Raw genomic sequence first — 24,662 nt, 5'->3', positions numbered from 1 at the left:
AATTCATGTATTGTAGGGTTAGAAAAAAGTAACCATTTATGAATTAACAGGTAATTTATAAAGTTTTCCTCAGCAATTACTAGATAGCGTTGTGATTTCATATATAACCACATTCGTCGTCAGTTGCCAAGAACTCACAGGTGAAAGCAGAAGGCGTGGAGTTGTTTATTGAAACAAAATCAGACACACAAGTTTTACGGAATTTTATAACTCTGTATATTTTAGAGCCACCCTCTAGAGGAAATATTCGTTCGTGGTATGATAAATTTAAAGAAACTGACAGTGTTGAACACAATTAGGGTGCAGGCAGGCCTAGAACGTCAGATGAAAAATACAGACTATTCATCAGTCTTTTGTTCGCAGCCCTGGAAAGTAAATCGGGAGTATAACGCGCGAGTTAAGTCTTCAATGAATATTCCATTCATGATTTTTTGAAGAAATGATTAAAATTTTTTCCTTATAAATTACAAATATTGCAGCATAACATTACACCTGAAGATCGCAGTACAAAGGAATTTGCTGTGGAAATGATTAAAAAAATAAAAAATAATGATTGTTACCTTAAAAAAGTAATTTCACGTGTCGGAAAAAGTAAACACTCAGAACGTTCGAATATGGGGATCAGAGAACCCGCATTTTACACTTACCCGTATTACAGGTAAACCAAAAATTAATGTTTGGTGCGTGCGGACTGCTACACGATCGTGTAATTGGACCTTTTTTCTTTACGGAAACGGCAGTTAATGTGAATATCTATCTGGACTTGTTAGAAAAGTTTTTTAACCTCATCTTCAAGAGTTACTATCCGAAATCATATTCCAACAAGTTGGAGCGCCGCCACATTGGGGTTTATTAGTACGTGATACCCTCAGCAACACATTCTCAAATCGGTGGATTGGACGTGATCGTTTGGCCACCTCGATCACTGAATGTAACTCCATGTAAATTTTTTCCTGTGGGGTTTCATCAAGGATAATGTATACAGAACTCTTGTTGTGAATATTGATTTTGAGAGTAAGGCTATTACAATTGTTGAATTAATATGTTTGAATTTTTTTAAACTACAAAATGCTATTCTTAAATACCTAATATAGTAAATTTTTACAAAAAAAAAAAATATGATTCAAAATTTTTTTGTTCGTTGATTAATTTCATTGATTTAATTAAACTTTTTTAAGGTTATTTTTCAAATTTATTGAAAATAGTTCAAACTGAAAGATAAATTATTTGAAGTTTCTTATATTTAATATTACATACGCGCATAATCTTATCGCGATTTAATTTGCTGATTATTGATTGATTGTCAGTACGAAGAGAATGGAGTAGAGTGGACTCGGTTTGATAGCGGCTTGTAATCCGATTATTCCGACGACGCATTTGTCCCTTTAGTGTACACATGCCTTGATTGCCCTATCTCCACCATCTAACTACGTAGACGTGCTGCGAGCTCTACAAGTCCTTAACATACCTGTTTGTTTACTCCTATCCAAAATCCACAACACCTGCACGGATCTAAAGCCGGGGTAACAGTATTATTGAGTGGTTAACGCATGGACCTTCTCTCCCTTATAATTCTGGATCGAGATAGCTCAGAAGCCGTCCTTCTGATCACACTTCACCACCCTTTCTCTATCCCTTTATCCCTCTATCCCTCTTTCTCCAACCCCTTATTATTACTACCCGTAACATAACCATTATTCTGTGGTTGCACGTGAGGGAGTTGCGTCATGAATAATCAAATATGTTGTCAACAGTGAATTTACATTCTACCGGTATTTGTATCTTCCTCTTAAATATAACAAGAAACATTATTTATATTATCGTAATAAATAATATATACATCATTATTTTTAAAGCAAATCTTTCGACTGAAAATGTTTTGTTTCTAATAATAAAATTTAATAAACCACAACGCTGATTTTTAAATGACTGTCCGTAATGATACACATTTCACTGTTATTATAATATCATAAACGCAAAATAAATTTATAAAAGCTTAAGGTTATATATATTAAAAAATGTTTTTAAAAAATTATGGTAAGCAAACACATTATAGGATGGGCGGAATGGTTTCCGCCCATCGGAAACCATTACGGTTTATCGTAATGGTTTCTTGTGTTTATATGTACTTTCTTTCTAAAAAGATTTTACGATAAACTAAACCCATTACTTTGGGAGAGTAAAATATCGTAAACCTTTTTCTCCCTGGCTATATCAGGAGTAAAATAATGCGTAAAATATGTTCTTTTGTCCTCTTGTAAACCCAAAACTACTGCTCTGATCGTCATAAAATACGAGGGTTATTTTTTTTCAAGATCCGATCGGTCACGAAATTAAAACCACAGGGAAAATAAAAATTTTTTTATTTATAACAAGTGCTTACATAATTACGCTATTTCTTTACATAGTCGCCACTCCGATTTAGACATTTGTCATAACGTGGTACCAACTTTACAATACCCTCGTCATAGAACGGAGCCGCCTGTATTTTCAGCCGTGTTTCTACGCTGGTCTGCAGCTCAATATCTGTGCCAAAATGTTGTCCTCCTAGCCAGCGTTTCATGTGAGCAAAGAGGTGAAAATCGGATGGAGCCAAGTCCTGGCTGTATGGTAGGTTATCAAACACTTTCCAAGGAAAACGCTGCAGCAGCTTCTTTGTTACAGCTGCAGTGTGCGCCCGAGCATTGTCATAGAGAAAGACAATGCCTGATGACAACATTCCTTTCCGCTTATTCTGAATATGCCCTTCGTAGACGTTGAAGAGTCATGCAGTATGAGGCTGCAGTGATGGTCGTGCCACGTTCCATGAATTCCACTAAGAGAACTCCATTCCAGTCCCAGAACACAGTAGCCATAAACTTTCTATTGGAGAAGGTTTGCTTGAACTTCTTTGGCTTACTGGGAGAATGAGAATGCGTCCACTGTTTGGTTTGTTCTTTTGTTTCTTCAGTTTCGAAATGGACCCGTGTCACGTCCCCCGTGACAACTTTGTTCAAAAAATCTTCTCCTTCATTGTGTTAGCGCTGGAGAAACGCTAGGGAGGCGTCCATTCTCATTTTTTTGTGATGGTCGGACAGCATCTTGGGAACCCATCTCGCACACAGTTTGCGGTACTGAAGTCTCCCACTCACAATGGTGTAGAGAGCTGACCTTGAAATTTCAGGAAACGAATCACTTAATACAGAAATTGTGAACCGACGATTTTCTCGAATTGCCTCGTCCACTCGCTGAACCAGATCATCGTTTGACACTCGCTTCCTTCCCTGACCGCCTGCATGATGAACATCTGTGCGTCCTGCACCATTGTCGCACTTTGCTGTCACTCATTGAAGTTTCACCGTACACATTACTTATTCGTCGATGAATTTCAGCTGCATTACACCCCTCAGCCTGAAGAAATCGAATTACCGCACGCACTTCACACTTGGCAGAAGATGCTATTGTTGTAGACATGTTTACGTGCTAGCTACGTGTTCAGAACTAAACGAAGTGATGCGGCGTGATTGAAGGCCATACTAGAGACGCTGCGCAACACACATATGCGCAAAGGTTCATTCGAATTTTGCGCAGGTTTTTATTTCGCGACCGATCGGACCTTGAAAAAAAACCCTCGTAGTCATTTCCAATTAGATATATATATTTTTTTTTTCCTGTTTAACCTCCGTACGGTATTACTTCAGAGGATGAATGAGGATAACATGTATGAATTTCAGTGAAGTGTAGTCTTATACAATCTCAGGTCGACCATTCCTGAGATGTGTGGTTAATTGAAACCCAACCACCAAAGAACACCGGTATCCACGATCTAGTACTCAAATTCGTATAAAAATAACTGCCTTTACTGGGATTTGAACTTTAGAACTCTCGTCTTCGAAATCAGCTAATTTGCGATGACGAGTTAACTATTAGACCACCCCGGTAGGCTTATGTATATTATAAATATATATATGTACAATTTGACTAAAAATAATCTTATTAACTTAACTAGATCCATAAAAATAACTCAAAGCATTGAGTATTTATAAGCGAGTGACATTTTTGATAGAATAATAATTTAGTAGATCCAGCCGTAACAATCAGTATTCCTTGGATGGTTTGATTTAAACTGTTACATTTTTTTTCCTTTTAACCTCTTTGAAGAGTTATTTCAACTAATTTTTTTTTCAGTTTTTTTTTTCTTTCAATCGTCTTCATCATTTCCTAGTATTTTTTTCTTTCTTTCTTCTGTACAGGTGTTCTTTCGCGCCAAATATTCGTGAATCTCATCGTTTGCTGTGAACAATGGGCCTCAACAATTGCCCCTGTTTCCTTTTTATTGGAAGCAGTGTATCCACGTTAATATTACTGGCTGAATTAAAAGAAAACCTTTTAATTTTTTTTTAAATAATTGGTGGGAAGATCTTTTAGATTAATCGTTATTTTTTTAAAATCCTGTTTCTAACAGAAACACAACAAATCTCTTTCTCATAAGCTGAAGTATTATGATGTACAGCTAATCGTCATGTAATGTATCACACAATAATAAAAAAAAATTAATTACACAGTGAATAAAACATATTGTAATATTAGTTACATATATCTTTTTATAAGTTGATACACATAATTCTTAAAACTTTCATCACGAAGTATAAATATTTTATTAGTTTTCTTTCCATTATCTTTATTCGGGTGGTCAAAGAGGAATAAAAAGTTATTAGATAAGCATCAATTAAATGATAAATTTATATTTAGATCGGTGATAAAATGTTTATTTATGTTCTGTTTGTTTGTTTGTGTATTAAATTTATAAAAATATTATTTAGATTAAAAACAACTGTAATCTAAACAAAATTAAAATTCCCTTTAATATTATTTCTTGTCATCCAGTATCCCTTAGCAGCCTTCTACTGCTTTCAAAGGGATTGTATTCCCACTTTTGAAATTTATGTTCTAACTCATAACTATCTTATGAAACTACCATAGTATTTATTTACGCTAGAATCTCAACAGAGGATAAGAAACAAATCAAAATTTAATGTCAATAACGGTCATGGTATATTTATATTACGACATTATTTAGCAATTATTTATCCATTTATAGAAATTATTATAATTTTTTTAATCAAAATAGTTAAAAAGTATTGTATTATAAAATTTTAATTAAAAATTTAAGTACAATTAATATATATTAATATTAATTGATATATTTTATTTAATTACATTTAATCTAACATATTCCAGAGATTTATATATATATATTATTTTACTGAAATTAATTTTCATATTATTCTTCCGTACTGTTAAATTATGTTTAAATTCTATTAAATAAACTACCTAGTACAGATTATTGAGTGAGATAAGACATATTTTACCTTAATTAATTTTTTTATGAAAGTACTTTCGCGGATCCCGCATTCTTAGTCATGATTGAAATAATTTCGTTATCGCATAATAAAAATTTTAATATAGAAATAATGAAAATTGCGTATTCATTTTATTTAATGGAATAAGCCACATAAACAATATATATATATGTATATTAAAACATTTTTCTTTCTTAATAAATATTTGCATTCCGTTTATTTGCAGATTTTTAACTTAACCATAACAAAAATACATTTTTGTTTCCCATTAAAAATAGATTTAAAAGGTAATACATTTTATATACGCTATGTAGGAGACACACTTTTATTTTTTAGTGGACTACTACATCAGATTGAAAAACCTGAAAATTATAACAGCATTAACAAAACAACATACTGTTTACTCTTGGGACTGAGGTAAATAAAAAGATTGTTATTATTATTTTTTAATTTCATGAAACACTAAAAAAATATGCTATGTATGCAAATATTGAAAAAAGATTAGAAAATCAATTTCAGACATAATACTGTACGTTGTGAACCTATTATTATATTATATATTATATTGTATATTATTCTTCTAAAAATGGTTGCCGATAATAGATTAATTCGTAAATTAATAATTGTGCTTCTCGATGAAAATGATTTTCTAGAAGATTACGTGCCATTAAGTATCAATATATAACTAGAGCTACAAAAATCGTGGTGTCAGTATACAATTAAAATTATAGAAAGTGGTTTGAATTATTATTATTATAAATGGCTTTAAATTACAATTTAAAAAATAGTTACTTCAAATTAAATAATGTATATTAATTCACTCACCTAAACCAAACTACAACATTCTCAAATCGTATTGTTTTACTTAGAAGCGCTTTAATTCTCTAAATATCAGTCAACACGACTTACAATGCAACCGGTGAATAATTTTTTGAACTGATTTCGTAGAATTTTTAAGTCCTCCTTTTAAATGATTATTTTCAGACATAGATACAGTTGTGTCACCTACAAAAAACGTAATGAATGAACAATGATTGATAAAAAGAATAGTAACTTATTCTTAAAAAGTAACAATATTCCTTTGTGTGAAATGACAAAAGAACTGCTTTTTCTTTTAAACTATATTTCGGGTTACAAAAAAAGGCCTTATTACGCTTCTTTTGCCATTTTTAATAAATTGCTAAACCATTTAAAAATTTAGTGACCAATTTATTTAAAATATTTCCATTTTCAGAAACAATAATAATCTGCTCATGAATATTTAAATAGTACTAATTAAAAAATGTTAAAATCAGAATTTTCTGTACCCCGACAACGAGTGCATTAACCCCATATACATTATGAACTATTTTGTAATTATGTTCTGTATTTAGAATCTTCGTGAATTTACCTTCATACTATTACAAGAATTTATATTTTAAATAATTAACATGGATATTATCTGTTTCTATATCTTATTTTATAATTAATTATGAGTAGATAATACTTGGGGGTACAAGCACAGTTCAAACACACCTGACGTCACAGGTTGATAAAGAGATGTTGCCTCGGTGCGTGTGACGTCAGAGGTGGGCGGTGCCTTGAGGCAGTCTATCTGTTTAGGTGCAGAGTCTACATCCGGAGTAAACACAATTCAGGGCCGTCTGACGTCAGAGGTGTGTTGCGGTCGATCAGTCTTGAGGCGGAGACCGAGTCCGGCAGTAGCACTGTTCAAGGTCGTATGACATCGCAGGTTGATAAGTTGATGTTTCCTCCGGCTGTGATGTGAGAGGTGTGTTGGATGGGTCTAGATGCAGCGACCGAGTCCGGTAGTTGCACAGTTCAAGGCTAATATGATGTCGCAGCAGAACATGCTTCCGCCCGTTGCTTGAGAATCGAATACAAGATTATAAGGCAATAACGTATGCGAGTTCATTACTTCCCTTGCAAGTAATAGGATGTTTATCGTGTCAACCTCATAGTTATAGTGAATCAACCCTATCAGGACGGGCCGTCTATATCTCTGTGAATCAAATGTAATAAATCTCTAGGCAACCACCGCACCAAAAATGTAACCTGAAATTATATCAGTTCAAAACACTTTCCGATGATAAATCAAACGATATTGCATTTCTAATTAACTTCGAGGAGATATAGATAGCCGGCTTACAGAATCATTGAAAAAGAAGGGCTCTATTACTTTCAGCATCGTTCTGGAATGTGAAGGTTTTTTACAGAAAACGAATTTTATTTGCACTATAGAAATTTTCAGTGGCGATATTATAATAAACTATATAGGTGACATAGAAGAGGCGATCGAAAAAGCGTATCTCATTCTTACTGATGTAGACAACATTCAACATCTGATTAGTGTTGACTGCTTGTAGTCCCGTATTAGTGTAAATAAATGTAATGATTGTAAATTTAAAAGGATGCGAATACCTGAACAAAAACGGCTAAACAGGATCAGGCTGCGATAACGGTCCTCTTGCTTCTCTCAAATGAAGAAAAAAACATGCTATTTTAGAATTGTGAAAACCGTCACTATTCAACATAATCGAAAGCGCATTCAATAACAACTTGATTACATACTACTATAGCAGCAACAAAAGGAGTGGCGAAAAGGATATAATGCGATTTATATTCAGTCTAAAACAAAATGTTTAAATTTACTTACTGAATCGCTTAACGAAAGTAAAAAAGTCATAAAGTTCAATCTATTTCTAGAGTGTACACACAGAAGATGTAGAAAAATGGCAGACGGCAACGAAGAATACGAAAAAAAAGAAACAGACTTTAAAATAGAATTGATACTAGTAAACAACAAAAGCGATTGGATAAAGTTTTAGATAAGGCCTTCGATAAATGAATAAACGATGACAGAATTTTTATCTAAAGGAAGCAGATGGTGTTGTTGCGCTAAGATAGTCTATGAGCCCGCATAAGCAAATGCTTTCCCTTACGCGGCGACATACATCGATCTCCCAAATTTAATTAAAGATAAGAAAGCTGTGATCAACTTCGATATGATGACAACTACTGCTCCAAATGAACTATACTATATAAACACGTAACCGTACGGAATTTTGATCAGTTAAATGAGCAATAATACGCTTTGGACGACAAATGTGACTTTAGCATGGTTATTTTTCCAGCTTAAATAAAATGTGTATTAAAGTTCGAGAAATCAAATATTTTTTTGCAAATATTTAAGCAGGCTAAAGAAAAATAATGAAATAAAACTGATAAAAATGTGCGATAAGGAAAAACCGATCACATTGATTTATTCTTCTTGGAAGAATGTGATGGTCGGACATTACTGCTACAAATCAAATTTCTCACGTCTAGTCACGATCGCAGTTGACGAAAAGTAATGATAAAATTGAAAAATCCAACCGATGCTTCATCTTCTTCCAAAAAGACGCTGAGGAAAATTCAAGCTCATCTCCAGTTGTTGTTCATTCAACGAACCGGCTCATGTTAAAATACCGCAACTTAGTAAAGATGGTATATAGCCTATAATAACGTATAAGAACTACGTATAAAAACATGTTCCCCGTTCCAGTCATCGCATATGCTGACTGAGTGTATACTAAAGCCGAAACCGTACTATCCACCATTGACCAAGAATTACGAGTACGTACATGTCAGACAGCAATACATACACATGAGCTATTGTCTGCACTTCGTGTCTTATGATTTTGTTGAGGACGAAATAAAGCAGGTATTACCTCAAATACCATTGTTGAACAGAGGTCCGTACGCCGCACAGCACGTACGGCAATTGACCGATATAACATCAAAAGTGGCAGACAAACTCAAACGAAACGAAAAAAATGGTATTTACACTTGAGTCTAGATACAAATAAATACTTTACCCGCGGTCGACACAACAATATCCCTGAATGGATTGGATCAGTGTCGTTAACAGTGCAATGGAAGTCGTTAACGGTGTGACTAATATTCGTGATGAATTTATCGAAACCAATCCGATATATGCCTCTGTTAAGCTCATTTTCTTCATCTTTAACAACAAAGCCATGAGAGTTATTCTTCCAAACCAAACAGATTTAAAATCGTCAATCCATGTGTCAGTACTATCTTGGTCTTTGTATATATAGTCTAGATTAAGCTCGTCCTGTTTTAACACGATCAGAAAGTTACAGTTGTCACGGAAATTGTGTTTTGATGTCTTAGCGTAGGACTATGTCAGCTAGAAGCAATCTATACTGTTATGTCGACCACGGATGAAGTACTTTTTTATGTTTTGCTCTTTCTCATCAAGCACGTCATCGAATATCATGATAAGAGTGTTGTCGGGCTTCTTCAGGTAATATGACCTTTTACGTACCCTCCACAAAGTAGTTGGTACGTAAATGGTATTTCTCCGCAACACTGTAAATAAAAGGTAATATGACCTGTTTATTTCTTTAGCAAAGTTTTGATTTTAACATTGCCCCACTCTTTACTGTCATCTATCCGTAAAATATTTCATTTTATGATTTTTTCAGTACTGAAGTAAAAGCCGTTACCAAATCGTCAGCGGTTTTCTTTTTTATCACAACCGCGAATGCAAATTTAGATAGCAATTTATCATAGGCATAATGTATGTATCCTTTGATATTTTTGAATAAGAAATCATATCCTAATTAAGTCAACTTTACTCTAAGAGTACGGTAATTTCGTGTAGCCGGTCGATTTAACTTCGGCTATTTCACGTTTTACATCAGTCTTCATCTGTCGTAATAATAAATAATAATATAAAGTAAACATGAAGAAATATCATTTTATCTAAAATATTTATTATTATGAAACAGTCGAACCAATTCCAGTAGGGTATCACAGTGACCCCCAAGCTAGGGAGTTCACGTTATTGATAGACACTCGTTTGTCGTCGTAGTTCATCAGCGCTCGCTTGTTTGTCACAATAGCTTTGCCACAATATTTTCTCGATCTAAATAGATGCATGGATCTGTGAACTTCATGGTCAGTTACATCCACGCAGGTTCTGTAATCGGTGAGTGATTTCATTTTTTACTCCGTTTTTCTTGAAACCTTTTGCATTTTTATCACCTTATCATTAGCGATATCAACCTCAATACTATGTAATCCGTAATCACGATATCGTTCGCCTCATTATTAAATTCTTTAATTACGGTTTTTTTATGAATGAATAGTTGGGTAGCCTTTCGCATAACCCGGCGTATCAAAGAGGCAGATCAAATCTGGACCTCTCATGTTTTCGTAAAAGTCGTTAGTTTCCATCTCGTAGATAAAGCTACCGGTATCCATATACAGTTTGGCTTCATCACTGAATAGTGAGAGTCGCACATCAGTGTTATACTTACGTCAAGGATCGACGGTCCGACGTAGATCGGCTTATCTAGAGATATGGTATCTTATCTTATTCCTACACCGACCAATTTTTCTTTATATACTCATAAAATACAGTCTTTGAATGTCGACTTTGCGATGTGTTTAGATAATCGTTTTTGATCAGTTAGCAGTTTGAATTAGATTCGATTCCGGACCTTTTCCATTCTTTTGCCGAACACTGAGTTATTTATTAGCTTATTAAAGCCCTCGAAATCATTCCTAGCTTTTTATTTATAAGGCAACATTGAAAACGATTAGCCTTTTAGCGAAGGGCTGTAACGGAACAACAACGTATGGCCTTTATCTCTACTGAGCCATTTCTGATTACTTGCTTTATTGTTAGATAATGGCACGTGTAGTGATTTTCGGAAAGTGTGGTCAGTAGTTTGCTACAATTGGAACCGGTGACTTTTCGTTTGTGGACAGAAAAGGCAGGTCGTTGTGTAAGTCGTGAAGATGTGGAAGATATTCAACGTCGACTTCGTGCATGTAACCGGTCTCATCATCGTCTGCATGTGATTAATATCACATGCTAAGGAAGGTGATGGGACATACTCCAAGCTGTAGAGATTATTCGAATCGACATAGGTGATATATCCATTGGTAGACTTGGATCTTAGGTGGGTTTATGGTACGGATTGTTGACTCTGACGTGTTTTTTACGCAAGTTGTTAGACCACCTTTTATGCCAGATTCTATGAACATGTACATGTCCGGATCGGTGAGCAGCTCCTAATTGAACTTGTGTTTTATATAACATGACGTCGAAAGCCAGCCCAGGAGCTGATACGTAATGGGCTGAGTCTAGATTTTATATGTTCAAGCATAGCAATCGAAAGTTTTCGAAGACATCAGTCAGCAACAGGACGTCACATCTCAGTTGCGCTGTATTCACTTAACCTACGACAGTTGAAGTGATTTCACACATTCTGTGCATGAGAGTAATCGTCATCGAAAATGCGTGAATCGGTGAGGGAACTGTAGGATCATTATTTCAATTGCGGTTTCATCCAGTCTCCACCAGGAGTTGGTATATTCGTAAGGATATACATCTTTTCTTGTCACTAGTAGGAAGTCGTATTCGCTGAAGTACTTCTGGATATGCTGGAATGTCTCTTTCGGTAAGTTGGACACCAGTTTGTCCATGCTGGACGCGATAAACTGGAATGTGTCCACATACTGTATCGATATGTTTTCGCTTATGTTCTTGATAAACATGATAAATTTTTCCATTGTTTTCGTTATCACATATATCATTTTACCGTCATAGTTAAGCTCTGGCGATGAAGTGAAACATAGCCTGATAGATTGTGGATGAAGACGGGAACACTGTTTTGCGCAGTCCTATGCAGGTTGCAATTGTTACAGTGTGCTGCTTGTACCTACCGGTAAAATGACAGTGGTTTCTCATCTTTTTAGTTCTGAACTGAACGGTATCTTAAACATTTTGCAGTTATTGGCTTCATTATATCTAGACTCGTCTTCAGGTATAAATACCTTTTTTTCGATTTATTTTAGTTTGTTTTTACGTTATATCGGCTATTTGCCGTACAGATTGTTGAGCAGGGTCTGGACCTCTGTCTAACAACTGTATTTGGGGTAACACCTGCTTTATCTCGTCGTTAACAGGGTCGTGAGACACAAAGAACAGACCATAGCTCAGGAGTTGGTGTTTCTGTGTGAAATGTGTGTAATTCTTGGTCAATGGTAGATAGTACGGATGGTGTCGACTTTGAGTGCATACTAAAGTATGCACTCAAAGTCAGCATGTACGACGATCCAACACACCTCTTACGTCAGAGTTGGAGGTTACATCAACTTACCAACCCTGACGTCATACGACCTTGAACTGTGCTACCGACGGATCCGGTCTCTACACCAAGACTGATCGACCGCCTCGATTCAACATACCTGTGAAGTCACATGGCCTTGAATTGTGCTTCCACCAGACACAGACTCTGCACCTAGATAGATCGACGGCCTCGAAACACATCCCATTTCTGACGTCATATGCTCGGAGGCAACATCTCTTTACCAGTCTGTGACGTCGATGACCTTGAACTTTACTTGAACCCTCACGTATTATCTACTACTCTGTGTTGCTGGCCTGATCAAGGTTTAACTCAGTTTCCCTTGATGTATCCAGACAAATATTTAAGTCCCTTTCTTTATTTTTAGAATAGCATATCTACCTATTCCTAATGTGAGCTATATAATGTATTAGTATCTACCAATCAGAATAAAATATTTATTTATTTACTAATGTAAAATAGAAAATCAGATTTTACAAAGAATTATGCAACGATTGCTTTTGTAAAAATCAAACTGGTGTAAATCTAATGTTTCTAATAGTATGTATCTAAAACTAATATAAAGATGTCTAGTAATTTACTACGAAAATAGTAGGTTGATTTTATATGTTAAGTAAAATAAATTCTGTTTACGAGCACCACTTAGATTTAAATAAATAGGTATATTGATTTTAAGGTAAATCTAAAACCTTATTTAGCTTTGTAATAAAGGCTGATACATGAATGCTGTCGAACATTTTGATGTTTATCAATCATTTATGAACATAGATAATTCCATTTTCAGTTCAATTCGCTACACGTCAAAGCTTTAGATCTATTCAAACGTAAACAACAAATTCAGTAAACTGGTTAGTGTGTTTATTTGATGACTTATAAGCGAATGTCCTATTTATATCATGTTACATTATGCAGCGAGCAATAATTAATTAATATTTATTTATTTGTAATATGATTTTAAGAATTAAATTTATTTCAATAAGTGAAAGATCTGAAGATGTTTGTTTTTTCCGAAATTCGTCATGTTAATAGATCTGTAAACGAATACACACAATGGGTGTAAGAAAATAAGAGTGTACTTTTTGGTGTTTCTTAATTTATTTTAAATTTTACTTTAGCTCCTCTAAGTTACATAATCAAAGAAAATAACCATACTGTAAATACGGGTATTTACAGTAACAGAATACTTGCCGGTAAAGTGACAGTGGTCTCTTACCTTTTTTATTCAGACCTGAACGGTATCTTACACATTTGTAAGATACCGTTTTATACCATTAAGGTATCGATTTATGATTTTTAGTCATGTAAGGAATACCAGTTAATATTAATATTAACTGTGGTTTAATATTCTAAAAAACTGTGGTTTTAATATAAAGTTATTCCCTGAAATAAAGTGTTTACTCATGGGAATTATAGTAAAGACAGTTTAAACTATCTTACTTTAGTTTATATATATATATATATATATATATATATATGAAATTTGCACCACACCCACTGCGGGCAGAACACATAAAAATATAACCATGATATTTTGAAAAATTAATTAAATCAAATAAAAACAAAAATTCTAATATATTCTCTTTTTCAATTTTTTTTTTCAGTGTCTAAATAATAATTGTTTTTTATTATTATTATTATTTTTGTAACTGCGTTCATTTATTTATTTTATAAATGCAAACATTTTAATATTATCGTGCTTTTGAATAAAACAGTTTTTGCTCAAAATAGTATTATTAATATTTTAATTAAAAATTTCCTTTGAAATGTGTTTTTTTAATATTATATATTCTTAATATTTTTAATAAATATTTACTTCATTCTAGCTTTATTTTTTCTATAAATACGCTGGAATGTTATATCAGTTACTTGGGGGATTTTTCTTTCTTTATTTGTACAAATTTTAATCTTTTATGTCATCTTTTAAAACATGAAGATTAGAAATTTTGTTAATCCTTATAGTAAACTTTTGCAATAAATAGTCACTTAAGTAAATAGCGGGTTAAACAATTGGGTAAATTTTATTATTCTAATTCCCGTTAACAGTAAATTATTTCTACAAATATCAGGTAATTTCTAAAATTTAACTGATTACGTCAAGGAAGAAAAATGTGTTTGGAATGACAGGCCATATTTTTCGTCTGCTGACTTGAATTAGAAGATATAATGCACAATTCTCCACAAAAAAAAATGGAAACATTAATTCATTGTTTTACTTTATCTGCTGCTTTATCTTACGGCTATGACTTACTATATAAAGCACTCGGATTACTTTCTTCGAAAGTAATGATGTTTACTTTACAGCTAACTGTTTTAATGAACATAAAATGTGTAATTTGTAAGGCTTAAATATCATCTTCTTTCGATGATCATAGCATGCCGATATGTAAAGGTATATCCGACTTAGAGAAAAATGAAACGGAAATTCACTTCGTGCTTCACTTTTTCATAAGTCTGGTATGGGATACGTGTTAATTGTGAAAAATATCTACTCCGTGTTACGTTATTATTGGTGTCACAGTTGTAGCATTTAACAGGCAAATGTATAATTTTTTCCTGTAATTCCCGATTGGCTGCAGACATAATCATTAAAAAAATAAACGTCAAACAATTTAAATTTGTCTCAGTAGTGTATTAATTGTGGTGTGCGTTAAAATTATTTAATCTCCTCATTTCGGTAAATCAAAGCTTTTGATAGTACGAAAAATTGTAACGTTATAGAATTTTGTAATAATGCGTTAAAAGTAGTTTGAAAATTATATATCATTTACTACGTTATTAGAACTAAAATGGAATGGAATGGAATGCTAAGTTGGCAGGAGTCTATTACTCCCTACTTTATCGCAGAACCGACAGAGTCCCTTGCTGCTGGATCATTCTAATCGGGCTTGTTTTTTTTTTTTAAAGGTTATTTTTTAGTCTCGGATCTAATTTTTCAAGTTTTGTCTATTATTATTTTAGTGAATTTAAGACGGATTTAATTGCATTCCAATCCGTTGTTAAACCATTGTTATCGAACCCATTTCATGGGCCGACCGCGGAAGGCTAGGCTTATAAAGCCTGTCCTTCCGACGTAATTCCCCTTCAGACCGTCCACTGAAGTCCTTTCGGTGCTAACTCTTTAATAGGCTAGCAGGAATACGCCACAACGGGGCACTAGCTATAAGGAGGGAGCAATGCGTCCCCTTTTCCGGAGGAGTCGCAATTGCTGGGTTATTTTGTCTTATTGTAAGTTTTGAAATAGGAGAGGTTGTGTAGAAGCTCTTCATCCGCTTCTGGTATGGCTGCCCTTCAGGACGCATCTCTGCTGGGCTCTGTTCCGGACTCCAGTCCGTGATGTTGAGGCGAGTGGTTGGTCTTCCTTCTTCTTCTTCCGAAGACCTCTTCGTTCTTCTTTGGCCTGCACTTTCCAAGAATTGGTAGTAACCGAAGTTACATACCATTAACCTTGTAATTCCCGAAGCCCCGAAGGGCTGAACGGGGGAAAGTGCAGGTTTCTTCGTTCTTCTGTGCTGTCAGTGGCTGCTAGGCAGGTGACTGCTGGGTAGGTGGCTGCTGGGCAGGCGGCTGCTGGGCTTGTGACTGCTGGGCTAATGGCTGCTGGGCTCGTTCCCTCTTTCTTCTTTCTTGAAAGGAAAGGAAGGTAATAGGGAACTTACAAATGGTGATACCTAGAACTAAAACAAAATATTAAAATCAAATTTGAAGTAAGTTATGTATAACTTAAACAATTTATTATTAAATCTTAAAATAAGCCTTTATTTTAAATATAAATATTTCTGTTATTCCTAGTATAAATTTTTTGGAAATCCTGTTTCAGGTTTAATTATAGTAGAATGATTAATCTTATTTACAAAATAAGACCGTATTGTTTCAAGTTGAAGGGACTAAATTTAAATAAAACGAAAAATCTTTCATTATATTTTTATTATTATATGTTTTTTCATCGTGATATATATCCGTCTGAGATATAATATTGTATCTAAAATTTTTTCATAAAGTTAGTTTTCAGTAACAAAAACGTTTGTTAACCTTAAATATAAATCTGGAACATCGATTTTTTTTTTTCTTTCCATGGAAGGAGGAAAAATCTGGTGTCAGACGCCCAGCAGCCCGTACTACTGGGTGTGTGAGGTTTCCCGCAAAAAAACTCACTAAGCGGGGACTTACTAAAAAAAACCTCCCGCTGAAACAACATGCCCCGGTATCCGCCATGAAGGTATTACCCGGGCCATGCTGCTGTCATCACGGTACACAGTAATGAGCCTGCAGAAGAACCGAGTAAGAGCAGACGTTAGGGAGTCCCGCACGCTTCATGACCGAATGAACGGCAACCCGCAAGTGCGGACTGCCGCCGGCTCCGCGTACTAGCGGTCCACCAACCTACTCCTCCGACGCCTTGCGACGGATAAATTTGTCCACAAGGCGGAAGATGAGTTCTATGTCCGCTCATCCCCTCTAGAATCCTCGAAATGATGTTCTCAGGCGTCAAGAAACCGAACTGAGCTTAGTCCCTCCTCACGTCTTTCTATCTTTGGCAGTGGAACACCACATGCTTTATATCATCATCATCCAACTCCCCGCAATATGGGCACAAGCTGTCGTCCGCTCTTCTGTAGCGAAACAAATACTGCCGGAAACAGCCATGGCCCTTCAAAAATTGCCCCAGTTCGTAGTTGAGCTCGCCAAACCTCCTGGTGATCCAAGGGCCCACTTCCAGAATCAATCGTCGAGTTCAAGGGTCCGTCGTAGCGGTGTTTCATCGTGCCTGCCATCTCTCCAATAGAACATCAAATGCAGCCTGCCTATCTCTTCCTGCGTATATTTCACATCTCATCTGCGCTAGCAACCCAACAGGTAGCGTCCCAGCGACAAGGAAGGCCGCTTCCTTGTCTTTAATTTTTAAACATTAATTTTTCTCCATGGAGTTGTGTTTGCAAATGTTCTTGTTCACATTGTCTTTACATTTACTTTTAAAAAAAGTTTCTTATTCCTGAATATATCAATAGTCAATTCTTCCAAACCAGACAACAGATAACGGACCCAACGGGTTTGTCTAGTGGTGAACGCGTTTTCCCAAATCAGCAGATTTGGAAGTCGAGAGTTCCAAAGTTCAAGTCCTAGTAAAGCCAGCTATTTTTACACGGACTTGAATACTAGATCGTGGATACCGGTGTTCTTTGGTGGTTGGGTTTCAATTAACCACACATCTCAGATATGGTCCAACTGAGAATGTACAAGACTACACTTCACTCACAGTCATACATATCATCCTCATTCATCCTCTGAAGTATTATCTAAACGGTAGTTACCGGAGGCTAAACAGGAAAACGAAAAAAAGAAAGACAACAGATAACGGTAGTACAGCTTAATTCTAAAGCGTTCAAGAAAGGAGTTTATTTTGAAAGGTACTATTACTTAAAGGAGCTTATTTTGAAAGGTATCCCATTTAAATAAATTACCAACCCATAGTTTATTTAAAATCAAGGTCATTATGTCATTCTGTAGTTTTATGTAATTTTTTTTTTTAAGTGAATTTATAGTAATTTTATTTGTGTTACTTCTGCTACTTTTATTTTAGTACTTGTTACAAGTAACAAGTACTAAAATAATTTCAATTAGCGTCTTAAAAATTGATATTGTGTACTCATATCAGTATCTGTTATTTTTATATTTTATTTTACTATAAAAAGTGTTTAATTACTTTTTTTAAATTTATATAAATTTGAAACAGTTTTTTATTATTAATTTTTTTCTAATCTTGGCTATTACATGATCTTCCTTGAACATTCCATGTAAAAACTCAGTCAGTTATTTTTCTTTTATCAATACTGATTCCTTACGTAATTTATTTATTATAAACATAAAAATCCAATGGCGTCTGTGTGTCTGTTGCTCTTTCATCTAAAAAATACTCAAAACGATTAAACTGAAATTTTGCATGTGCATAATTATAGCTGGAAACAACATAGGATTATTCCCGTTACGAAATGTCTTACGTTTCAAGATGGCCGTTTTAATGGCTTAAGGTAACACTCGGATTATATTCGTTGGAGATATTCAACTTTACTACGACTAAACCGTTGGTCAAATAAAATATGGAGACTATTTGCAGTAACTGAAATAAAATTTTCTTCCAAACTGTTGCTCTGAAGAAAATACAACACGCTGATAAGTTTTAAAAATTGAACAGGCTTAATTGATATTTATCAGCATTATTCTCGCAAGTATGAGAATAATAAACACAGTGGGGAATCGAGGCTAGATGGGAAGGGAGAGCGAAGCTCTAGCCCTGACCGACTGGTACGATATATAGTCACGATTCCCGCGCTTGCGTTTTCCGTCGCGTTTATTTAATTTTATGTTATTTAATCATGTAATCAGAGGGTGGCGCAGCCATTCACATCGCATTAATAGTAGCAGTGACAGTGGCTGTGTTGGTTGAGCCACCGCGCGTACATCGTCGCACCCCTTAAAAAATCGAAATTCAAAAAAACTTGAAAATACTATTTAGGTATTTATTTAAAGAATATTTTCAAGTTCGAACCTAGGAAATACCTTATTTAATATAATCGGAATTGGGGAAACTTACAATCATTCTTCAAAATGTTTTACCTTTCTTCACCCCTTTCTTGGTCGAATTTCGAAAAATATGAAAATTAGTTTTTAGATACTCACATGAAGATTACATTCACCAAAAATCAAGTTCATATCTTCATTTGTTACAGAGAAATTAAAACAAAAATAGTAAGTTTCATTGTTACTCCACTTTAACCCTTTAAACTCGGAATTTCAAAAAATCATTCCTTAGTATGCACTTACACCGGTAAAAGAACGGTATACAAATTTTCATTAATTTATCTTTGGTAGTTTTTATTGGGCGTTGATGAATCAGTCAGTACAAGTTACTTTATGGGTTGTTACCACATTCATGTCGAGCGTCATATTGGCGAGCGTGACGCTAGCCGTTCAGATGCCAGCGGGTGTACAGTATACCTACCCGCCTGCGCACGCACCATTCCCCACCAATCCAACTGATCGCGCAACACATCCTGCCACAGCAGCCCCACCACTCCCATGAGCACATAAAAGACCGCTACCAGCACAGCAAAAGCTTATTGATTTCAGACCACCGCCTGGAGGAGAAGAAAAAGAAGAAGAAGATGTAAGAAGTTCCTTGGCCGGCCCAACATGGAATTTCCCGGCGGATGCCAGCATCCGTACCGGAGCGTAGGCCTGGCCGGTCCACCGAGATAGCTGCTGGGCGTGGACGCTACCTTCCCGCCCCAGCTTTGGCCGGCGTGAGATCGCTCGGGGAGAATCGCCTCGGCCGCGCCGGTAGAAGGCGACCGATGCCAACCCGACACTGCGGAGCTCAGGGAGCCACGTGGAGATCCAACTGCCGCTCAGGGGAAGCTTGGTCCAATTCCAACGGACGAGCCGCAACTTCCCGACTACATTCTAGCCGACATCGCCGGAGACCAGCTTCCGGTCCGAACAGACCCTTCTCAGGGCTTCCTCGCAAAACACACAAACAACCTTTTTTGAGGACCAATACTCCAAAAACCTCAAACACCCCTTTACAGGGCTACCATAAGGTTTTAAGATGCCACGTACCGTTGAAGCTACTCGGTGATAAGCTACAGATATTACAGCCCGAATTAATTATATATTTATAATACCGTGATGTATTTTAAATTAAATTTAAACTGAAGATTAGAAATGTTTCAATAGAAATAACTGGAAATATATTAACGAAGTAATTAAAAAAGTATTTACAAATTATATTTATAAATACATCTTAAATATTGATTTTATAAAATTTTAAATTTCTAAGAAACATTTCAAACTTTTTTATATCCAGTGAATGACGATTAGATGGTATACAGTTTTCGTAAAGTATTCCAATCCTTAAATAACTTTTCAACTTTTACTTAAACTATATTTAAGAAATACTTTTATCTCAAAATTTTCTATTTTTTTAGTATAAGGCAACTATTTTGTTTATACCTTAAGCGATTAGGCGCCCCCATATAGGAGTAACTAATATATTTTAAATTGAAAGAATAGGATTATTCCACTATTTTTAAAAACGTTAAAAAATAAATATCTTGTTATAAACATCACAACCCTATCTAAAATGACGGCTTTTTAAAACTTGTCACGTCTAATTTCATAAGTGGTCTATAGTATCTCTTAAAAAACTGTACAACAGTTAAATATAGTTAAATAAAATTTAGCAAATACTCCTACCTCAAAACAATATGTTTCTTGGTGTGAGGCCACTATTTGCAATGTATTATACATTTACTATAAATAATTTGTAACACTATAAATAGTATCAGATCAGACCTGTAAGTCGATATAATAAAAAAATACATGTTGAAAATGCTATCCTTTGTTTATGGCCAAAACAAAATTATAGTAATTAACTACAAGTTTAGTAGTAATTAAAGATTACATGTTTTGACAAAAAAACAAAGGGGTAAATTAAAATAAATATTTAATAAAAATATAGTATCTATATTAAAGAATAAACTATTTTTAATGCATTTCGTTAATTAGTATTTTATATTTTAATGTATTTTGTTGTGTTGGCAATAAATAAATAAACACTTCAAAATAGAGTACTCCTACTATTTATTTTTATAATATTTTGCCGTAAATTAAAATATAAACTTGGAAAATGATTAAAAAGCTAAAAAACTGAAATATTAAAAAAAAAATTTATGTTAGAAACATTTTTTTAAATCATACTTATCAGTTTCTATGCAATAGTATTTTTAGTGTTTTCATTCAATCACCGTAAATTTAAAAAAAAAATTGTCATTATTTAGTTTAATCTATTTATATTTTCAGTTTGCAATTTGATTCCAGATTGGAGGTCCAATTTCCCCTAAAATTGGATTTGTGAGCAATCCTTAAAATTTATACTAATTAGATATGCTATTTCTCCCGAATACTATAAAACTTCACTTGATATTTAAGGTTTAATAATTGCCATTGATGTAAATAATAACTTAAGTGATATTTGCCAAATTTAAATAAAATTTATTTTTATTTTGATTTGTACTGGAAAAATATTCTTAATCCAATGAAAACTTACTTAAAGTGTATCATTCTTTCGTTCTAATGTATATTAACTTTTTACTTTATATATTTTTATCAACAAAAAACTATTTTATAATCTATTAATTACTTTTGTAAGTTTTTTTATTTCAAGATTGTAATATCAACGTATAATTTTATAATTTCAGGTATCTCAAGATGATAACGTGACTATTAGCATACTTAAATTTACGCCCACTCTACAAGATCATGAGAAGACATTAACATGCCGAGCAGAAAATCCTCGAGTCAACGCTGGTGTTGAGGAAGATTTTTGGAAACTAAACGTTATGTGTAAGTTTTTTTAAATTAAAAGTTTATTCAATTATTTTAAAACACTAAAATTTTTGTTTTTTAGATTAAAATTTACTTTTTATTTACGAGATCCCACTATTTAAAAAAAAAATACGTATATTATAAAACGTGTATAATTTTGAAAGTGTTTATTTAATTTTTATTGAAGAACATAAGAAAATAATTAAAAAAAATTATTTTGAAAACTATCCTGTTAGATGTGGTTAGAATTTGAAAAGGATAAGCAGAAAACATGGCAAATGAAGCTTACAGAGGACAAAGAATAAGAAGAAAGGGCCTGTAGAAAGAAACAAAAGGTGCGGCTAATGAGAAGATATAACGAGTTGTGGGGACGAGTGAAACAAGAATATTGTAAGTCTCGTGCAAACAAAATGGAAAGGAAAGAAAGAAACTTTCTTGTCCGTAAGCACTTGGAAGCTAGCATTCTCATATTACTTCATACTTCATTGGAAATAAAGAAGTACACTTGTCCCGTACTCGTACCTATCCCACCCGCTCTGTATCATTAAGGTAAATGTGATTTTACAGTTTGATGTGCATTATTACAACAATAATCATTTAGGTTATTAAGAAAATGCTATTTCGCTTATTTTACACACGCAAGCACCCCTTAAATGTTATTCTACACACTCATATACACTAAAGGGAACTAGAAAGAGTAGTAAATTGAATCAATCTTTAATTATTACGGTTTAATTATTACTCTCTCTCTCTCAATCTCTCTCTCTCTCTGTTTGTAAATTAATGAATTAATTTAAAAAAAAAGAAATCTAATCAATTACTATAGAAGTAATATTAATTACAAATAAAAGTTTGTAAATATATTATAAAAGCAATGCTTAGGAAAGTTTCTTAAACATTCTATTAGTATTTGTGAAAAATAAATGCATCTATAAATAATGAGTTGCTGTTTCGTAATTATCTGTTTCGTAATTTTGAGTCGAGAATGGAAGATTAGTTAATATAAATGTGTAACTATCCGCTCGGACTGTGGCATCACTCCTTTTCCATCTCATTATACAGTGCGATCATTTTACCGCGCACTACATGCATTACTTGAACAGTCTCAGGAAAAGCATTTACTTCCATTACTTGAACGCAAGGAAAAGTTTGCGTAAATTATCATAGCAGAGAGGAATATCGTACGGGAGTGCACAAAAGACCACAAAGAGATTAGGTCTATATGTTTTCGCCGAATGGCTGACGGTACGTGGCACTTTATAACCTTGTAGTAACCCTGAGAAGAGCTGTAGTTGTCCTCGATTGGCTTTGACGGCTTGTTGTAATTTTTAACCTTCTGGTAGCCCTGAAAAGAGCCGTAATTGTCCGCTCTGAGAAGAACTGTTGGGTCCGGAAGCTGGTCTCCAGTGAAGTCGACTTGACTGTTGTCGGGGAGTTGCGGCTTATCCATTGAAATCAGACCGGACTTACCCTCAGCGGCAGTTGGGTCCCCACTACCGTGTGACAGTGGTGTCCCTCAGGGCCCCGATATGTCGGGTCGGAGTCGGTCGTCTTTCGCCGATGCGGCCGAGGCGGGTCCCCCCGAGCGATCCCACGCTGGGCCGGCTACTGCTGCAGAGTCCGCCGGCTAGGACGATTGAAGCCCGGCGAGCTGGAACGGGAAGGTGTTACAGAGTCCGTGTCCAGCGGCCCCTCGGCGGACCGGCCAGGACTGCTACTCCGGCGTGGATGTTGGCATCCGCATGGAGGTCCCACATTGAGGCGGCCAAGGAACTTCTTCTGTCTTCTTCCATCTTCTTCTTCTTCTTCTTCTCTAGGTGGTGGTCGAAGATGAATTAAAAATTCACTCTCGTGCATGCTCTTTTATTGGAGCCTGAGAGTGGTGGGGCCGCAGCGTCGCTATGGTGGGAGAACTGCGCGGCAGTTCTCCCACCATAGGAGGAGTGACGCTTGTACCAGCGCGTACGTATACTGTACTACAGATAACACCTGAGCTGCTACCGTTGTCCAAGGTTTCCAAGGATTCCAATTCCAACGCGGGATCATTCATCTAAATCGGTTCAACCATTGAGCTGCTACGTTGAAACAGATATACGTACGGTGGACCATACATACATCCTAAATATATTACACTCCTTTTTGGGTAATAGTGTAAAAATAACACGGTAATCAAGAAATTGAATACGTTGTTAACACAAAATCCTCGCCGGAGGACCACAAACGCAATATTAAGTCGTTAGACCTAGGATGGGCTGTATTGATAGTCGATTGAAAATGAAGTGAAATGAAACCATATTCTTCTATGACGGTTGAATTTATTTTGTACAATACCAAATAAGACTAGTCACATTATACCAAGAAATACATGATTGCGCCAGACGGGATTCTTCACTCGAATGTATATATAAAACTAACTCGCAGGCCAGCGCTAATAGCAACTAGAGCGCAGCACTAGCTGGCTCAAACTAGAAACGGAATATACGTCATTGTTAATATTTGTTACATTTTTTCTGAAATTTTAGATTGTAAACGTAATGAATAATTCACTAATCGTATTAAAAAATAAAAATATTTATTTAAAAAAAGTTTTTTTTTATGTGCATTAATAATTAATAAAACACTTTATTGTTTTACAGATTGTTACTGTTTTATGTGTTAACAAAAAAAAAAGGAGAAAATTACTTAAAGATTTAATAGAGTAATTTTTGTTTTATTTTTCGATGCTTGACCTATTTAACAAGCCAATCGAAAGATACACAAAGGTATACATATT

At 34.7% G+C, this 24,662-nt stretch overlaps 1 protein-coding gene across 1 annotated transcript in view; it reads left to right on the top strand.

The window, feature by feature from the left end:
• LOC142324840 (nephrin-like) overlaps window positions 1-24,662 on the top strand; it is a gene marked incomplete at its 5' end in the record, with an annotated part of 931,197 nt that overhangs the window by 786,387 nt on the left and 120,148 nt on the right. The window contains one exon of the mRNA XM_075365877.1: window positions 21,763-21,907. Coding sequence (XP_075221992.1) covers window positions 21,763-21,907 — 145 coding nt within the window. The remainder of the gene's footprint in view (window positions 1-21,762; window positions 21,908-24,662) is intronic.

Source organism: Lycorma delicatula, chromosome 5 (genome assembly GCF_047948215.1).
Source record: "Lycorma delicatula isolate Av1 chromosome 5, ASM4794821v1, whole genome shotgun sequence".
Taxonomy (NCBI): Eukaryota; Metazoa; Arthropoda; class Insecta; order Hemiptera; family Fulgoridae; genus Lycorma; species Lycorma delicatula.
The sequence above is the reverse complement of the archived record's forward strand: the minus strand, read 5'-3'. Positions and strand labels throughout refer to the sequence as shown.